This window comes from Phyllostomus hastatus, unplaced genomic scaffold, assembly GCF_019186645.2.
Source record: "Phyllostomus hastatus isolate PE091 unplaced genomic scaffold, TTU_PhHast_1.1 phas_scaffold_755, whole genome shotgun sequence".
Taxonomy (NCBI): Eukaryota; Metazoa; Chordata; class Mammalia; order Chiroptera; family Phyllostomidae; genus Phyllostomus; species Phyllostomus hastatus.
In genome coordinates, this window is record NW_025334039.1 from 3256371 (window position 1) to 3262850 (window position 6480).

The 6480-nt window shown below is 45.8% G+C and overlaps 1 protein-coding gene across 6 annotated transcripts in view; it reads right to left on the reverse strand.

The window, feature by feature from the left end:
• Positions 1–4755, reverse strand: part of RIC8B (RIC8 guanine nucleotide exchange factor B) — a 99785-nt gene extending 95030 nt beyond the window's left edge. For all 6 annotated transcript variants that reach the window (XR_006784284.1, XR_006784283.1, XM_045826511.1 and 3 more), the window contains exon 1: positions 4238–4755. Coding sequence is in view for 4 of the 6 variants with exons in the window: in XM_045826511.1 (XP_045682467.1) it covers positions 4238–4321 (84 nt within the window). In the remaining 2 variants the exon portion in view is untranslated. The remainder of the gene's footprint in view (positions 1–4237) is intronic.
• Positions 4756–6480: the final 1725 nt, after the last annotated feature.

Genomic DNA, 6480 nt, shown 5'->3' on the forward strand with positions numbered 1-6480 from the left:
GGAGTGGAGGTAGCCAACAGCAGCCAAAGGAAGTGGTATACTGGCTCTGAAAAGCCTTTCTCTCCTGTGTTCAAAAACACAGAATAGACAGGGTAAAGGGAACATGGCCTTGCAAAGAGCCCTGGATATGAAATCTCAGGACTAGGTCTGCCACTAGTCTTGTGCCCTTGAGCCCAGAGAGAGTCACTTTGTCTTTCTAAACTTCAATTTCCTACTCCCCGAAAAGGGAATACTTATATCTCCCTCGTAAGTTTTTTTTTTAATCCTCACCCAAGGATATGCTTTTATCAATTTTAAAGAGATAGGAAGGTCGAGGAGGGGGTGAAGGGGCAGAGAGAGAGAAAGAGGGCAACATTAATATGAGAAACATTGATTGGTTGCTTCCTGTATGCTCCCCAATGGGGATCGAACCCACAACCTAAGTTGCACGCCCTGACGGGGAATCGAACCCACAACCTTTTGGTGTATGGGATGACACTCCACCCCACTCAGCCACTAAGCTAGGGCTCCCTCATAAGTTTTAATATAAGAGGATTACAGTGGTACCTCGGCATTCATTGCTAATTCATCCCAAACTTGTGATAAGTGCCGAAACCAGTAAGTACCAAACAATAACGCACTTTTTCTTGCTGGCACCATCGTAATTCATACAAGGGCTAGCAAGCGTGTTAAGTCCCAAGCAAGCGCCAAGTGTTAAAACATTTTTTTCCTATCAAAATGCGATGGGTACAGGGTTTGATGAGTTCTGAAGCTGACGAGTACCGAGGTATGACTGTATATGTAATGACGTGAAAGTACTTAGAATAATACATAGGGCATAGCAGGCACTCAATATATGTTAATGGGTGAAGTGACAAGAGAGGAAAAAGAACCACCACTCTTCCTATTTTTTAAAAATACTTTCCTATGCTGAGTCAACCTGCATTACGTCCTTGAGAAACAGACAAGTTTTGTTTTTTTCTGGGATAAATAGATCCCTCTCCCCATGATAACCAGGGTCAGTGAATGAAGCAAGAAAGCTTGGAAATTAAAGTCTCTGTAACACAGGAGAAATTAGACATTGTTACCTGTTGCCAGACAGGAAACTGTTGCTCTGCACATGGCACAAGGTATTTTGCTACCCATCAGAAAGTGTAAAGGTCAAGGAAAAAGAGAAACAATGAAGTATATCCCCCAATTTCTTTTATGTCAACTCTGTTGATTCAGTGAGATGTATTTAATTCCTGCCTTTTTGTTGTTGTTGTCGTTGTTCAAAAACTAAGTTATGGGTTCTTTCTGAGAACAAGGCACTATTCTGAGTGCTTTACACATATAACTCATTTAATCCTGACAGCAAAGCTATGATGTAGGTACTATTATTATCCCTGGTTTGGCAGATGAATAAACTGATGCACAGGGAAGTTAAGTAACTTGCCCTAGGCCACATGGATGGTAAACTCAGAACCAAGAGTCCAGGTAGTCTGGCTCAAGAGCCTGCGCTTGGACCGCAGGATTTCTTGAGTACCTTGATCATTAGAAATGTAACTCACTGAGTGAATGCTTCCAGGTACACTGGGCTCAGAGTCTGGCATTATGCTCCATTTAATTTAAGCCTCAGAATAACTTACATGGTATTATTCCTATTTTACAGATAAGGAAATTGACACTCAGGTTTAAAATAACTTATCCCTAGTCAAGAAGCTAATAATGGCAGATCTGAAACAAGGTTTATCTGACTCTAAATTCCACCTTCTTTCCACTATCCTTGACTGCCTCCTTTTGAGGACTGGCTTTACTAGAGACATAAAGCAGCATAAAGATCATCGTCCTCCAAACAATAAATTAATCGTTCTCTCTCTACATCATTTATTTCCCTTCTTGGTTAGACTCTTCATGGCCCCATAACAACTACTTACTCTAAACATTTCTAAAATCGATTTTTCCAGATATGGAAAAGGAAGCACAGAGTATCCAGCTACTTTTCCAGGGTTTCCAACTTCATATCCTATAGGGTTGGACAGTTTAATTCCACCTCCCCATTCTCGCTGCCATACCACAGTGATCATATTTCCTCTTCCTATTCATCTGCCTCCAATCTCACCTTGAGGGGCAAAGCCCCACTGCGGAAACGAAACTCAGCTATTTTCTCTGTACTCTGGCCCTACTATACTCAGCATTAAACACGAGAACTCTTTTTGAAGGAGCTGACTCAGTTCGGATCAAGTCTCAGCATTTTCAGGTTTGGTCCAAAAAGTTCAATCCTCCCAAACACATCAGATATATCACCTTAAAGAATATACACTGAAGAGAGGGGGAAAAAAGAATATACATTGAACACTGCACCTTTAAAGACATTCCATTCCCAACGTGAAAAGGGAGCTGGACGTGTCCAGAACTTAAGCTGACAGCACTTGGCCAGGAGTGCTAACCAACCTGGAGGAAGATCAAGATTAGGAAGAGATAAACTGGAGGAAGCAAATCTGGAGTTGTAATTAGTTTAGCCATGAAGGAGAGGAAAAATATTAAAGGAGGTGATAAGATTCAGTTAGAGGGTTTTCCTTCTCCCTTCCCTATGAGAAAAAAAATTGCTCTTTATCACTAGATATCTATCACATAGTAAGTGCTAAATAAATACTAATTGACTCAACATGACAGCAAGATTTCTGTTGTATTCCTTTTGAAAATCAGTTTGCAGCTACCTCAAATCTTTTTTGGGAAGCAGTTATAAATCAAGTAAAATTAATATACTCTCCACAATATGTACACCTATGCATTAAATGAACTTCTCCTGAATTAGGTAAAGAGGCAACAGTAAAGCGTATCAACAAGCGAATAAGCCAAGATACAAACAGAACTGAACCCATGCATCCTCCCGGAGCAGTCTAGTCCTGTAGGAACAGCGGTCACACAAACCAGATTCAAATCTCAGCCTCATCTCTCAGTGCACATGTGCAAACGTGGCGCGACATGATCCTCAATTTTATTTGTGAAATGGGGAATACCACCCCTTTCCTCACAGGGTTGCTTGGGAAGACTGCAGGGGAACGAAGATGTCTTATTTTTGGATCTTCTCCACCCAGGGCAGAAATGGCATGCCGGCAGTGCACTAATACAAAGAGTGCGCGAGTGCAGTGGTGGGCACAGAGCAAACACAGAAGAGCAAATCATGAATGGCAGCAAACGAAAGGCAGAAATGTTCTGCCTAGGGTGTGACTTGGTGCTGGATGTGTTTTCACAGAGGGAGTAGTCAGTCATTCCTATAAAGTCGTCTTCTGAAACGTGGAAGAATAAAGGTGTGGTGTGCTCTCGTTTGAAGTGAGCATGTAAAATTCCTAGAAGGACAAGCAACGGAGAGCTAACGGTTTTAGGAGAGTTTCGGAGAAGTGGCTGGGATTTCCCACAAAATACCTTTTTAACTGCAGAGTTGTACAGCGGAAAGAACAATGAATGGCTGGAAGACCTAGGCTGGAATCCCAGCTCGCAAGGATGACCTTGGGCAAGTTACTTAACCAATCAAAGAATCTCAATTGCAAAACGCAGATAAAACCTCACAGGACTGCTGTCAAGATTAAATGAGATAACGGATGCGAAAGCTGTTAAATGTGATACAAATAATAGGTACTCTTAGGAGTTAGACTCTCCATCCCACTTACAACACAGTTATGTCCATGACCTTGGCATGATTTCAGTTCTTTTGAGCCTCGGTTTTCTCATCTATAAAACGGGGAGGATAAGACCATCCACCACATAAACACGCTGAGAATCAAGCTAGACCACACGTGAGACCTCACGCCTTGAAAACTGTACAGTGCTCGGGCTACATAAAGAGCTCCCATCGTGGCTGATAGGTCTCAGGCAGGTCAAGGGCCGTGTTTATGCACAGAAACGTGTTTTTGTGCCACACAGGTGAGGGAGCCTCGTGTGCATTTACGCAGCCCAGAGCGGGGCACAGGGCACAGACGCACATCCACGGATTCCGGGGGTGTGACTTGCGCGCTCGGGAGGAGGACCGCAGGGCAAGGCTGCTGGGCCGGAATCAGAGGAGTGGGCGCCAGAGTGGGGGCAGGGGGGGATGCAGGATGCACGGATGGCAAAGGGCTGGGGGCGCAAACACGCATGCCCGAGCCGGAAACGTTTCTTTTGGGGGGAGAGCAATGCGCATCCCCGGAATGAGGGGGGGTGGGGAGGGATGCGCGGTGCAAGCCCAGAGGGCGGCCCGGGGGCGCCGTACCGCAAGCTCGGGGCCAAGGCTCTTTACCTTATCGCTGTAATCCCTCAGAACCCGCTCGATAGCCCCCGCCTCGCCGGCCCGGACGATGTAGAGGGCGCGCTCTTCATCCATGGCCGCAGGTGCGGGGGAGCCGCGGCCGCTCTGCGCGCCCAAGCCGCTGCCTCCAGGTAAACGCCTCGCGCCCCCGCTCGCTCGCTCCTTCCCAGCTTCCTTCCTTCCCTCCTTCCCTCCCTCCCTCCTGCCTCCAACCCGCCAGCCTCCGCCCGGCCAGGCCCGACGTCACCGCCCCTCAACTTTCACCCCGCGACGTCACCATTCCCCCAGCAACCAGAGTCTCGAGGCCGTCCCCGACCAGGCCCGGGACTCGCTACAGGCCTGCCGAGCGGCCTGAGGCGGGGTCAGGCCCACGGGCCTGCTTGCTTTTCCGCCTCTCCCTTTCTCGAAGAAGAGTGCAGCCTTTTAAGTGAGCTTTCACTGACAGAACTGCTCTCTCCTGACCCTCCTCTACGAATCATTCTCCTCAGCTGACGAGAACGACCTGGCTCTTCCCCTCCCCTCCAGGAGACAGCAGCCAAAAAAAGACTACAATTCCCTGCGCGCAATGGGGTCATTCCATTATTCCACCTAATTTACTGGAGTGCCGAGTGGCATGCCGGGATTAGTAGTCATCCAGAGGGAAAGACTTCCCTCCAAAGGCATGCTGGGAACTGTGGTCCTGCGACGGCCGGAAACGAGAGTCTGGCGGCGGCGGCGGCCACCGGCCAACAAACCGTTAGGGGGTGGGTCTAAGCGTCGGCTCTGCCTCCTTTTTGTTCCCGGCGGAGCTGATTGTCCCGCTGGAGCTGTGGCCGGACTGGTTGACAGTCGCGGAAACTGGAACCCTTCGGTGGGAAGGGTGAAGCCCCGGGTGTAATTCCCACTTTTCTCGTTTAGCGGTTTCAGTCCTTCCACCCTTGTTTGTGGCCATGTAATATATTCAGACACGGTAATGTGGGAAATCACAGGTAGCTATCTAGATAAAAGGGATGTGGCGATTTTTTAAAGTAGTTTTTAAATCATTTTTACTTTTCAATGAAAATTGACGTGCAATGCAATATTAGTTTCAGTTCTACGGGCCAGAGATTAGACTTAGAACTCTCTAGGTAATTATCATCCTGACATATCGCGTACCTATCTGACACCATACGTAGTTATTAGAATACTATTGACTACATTCCCTGTGCTGTCCTGTAGATCCCTGTGACTGTTCTGTTACTGTCAATTTGTACTTTTAATCGCGTCGCCCTTTTTATCCATCCCTCCCAACACCCCCTCCCACCTGTCAACTGTCAAAACATTCTCTGTATGAGTCTGTGTCTGTTCTGCTTGTTCATTTCCTTTGTGTTTTTTTTAGATTCAATCCTTGATAAGTATGTATTTATTATCATCGTATTGGTCATCTTTTTCATCTTTTTTTCTAATTCTTAAAGAACATCTTTTAGCATTTCGTGTAATAGTGGTTTGGTGGTGGTGAGCTCCTTTAGCATTTCCTCCTCTGGGAAGCTCTTTATCTGCTCTTTGATTCTGAACAATAGCTTTGCTGGGTAGAGTGGTCTAGGTTGTAGGTCCCTGCTTTTCATCACTTGGACTATTTCTAGCCAAACCATCTGGCCTGAAATGTTTCTAGTGAGAAGTCAGCTGACAGTCCAAATGGGGGCTCCCTTGTAGGTAACTGCTTTTCTCTTGCTGCTTTTAAGATTTTTATTGTCTTTAATCCCTTATGTTTTAATGATGATGTGTCTTGGTGTTGGCCTTTTTGGTCTCATTGTGTTTGGGACTCTGCATTTCCTGGACTTATATATCTCTCTCCTTTATCAGTTTAGGGAAGTTTTCCGTCATTTTTTTAAAAATAGGTTTTTGATTTCTTGCTCTCTCTTCTCCTTCTGGCACCCCCACGATGCCAATGTTGGTACACTTGAAGTTGTCTCAAAGGCTCCTTACACTATCCTCATTTTTAAAAAATTCTTTTTCCTTTTTGCTGTTCGGATTGGGTGTTTTTTGCTTCCTTATATTCCAAATCACTGACTTGATTCTCGGCTTCATCAACTTTACTGTAAATGATTCCCTGTAAATTAATTATTCTTCACTTCAGTTAGTGTAGCCTTCATTTCTGACTGGCTCTTTTTCATGGTTCCCAGGTCCCTTTTCATGCTGCTGAAAGTCTCAGTAAGTTCACTGAGCATCCTTATTACCAGTGTTTTGAACTTTGCATCTAGCGCATCGCTTGTTTC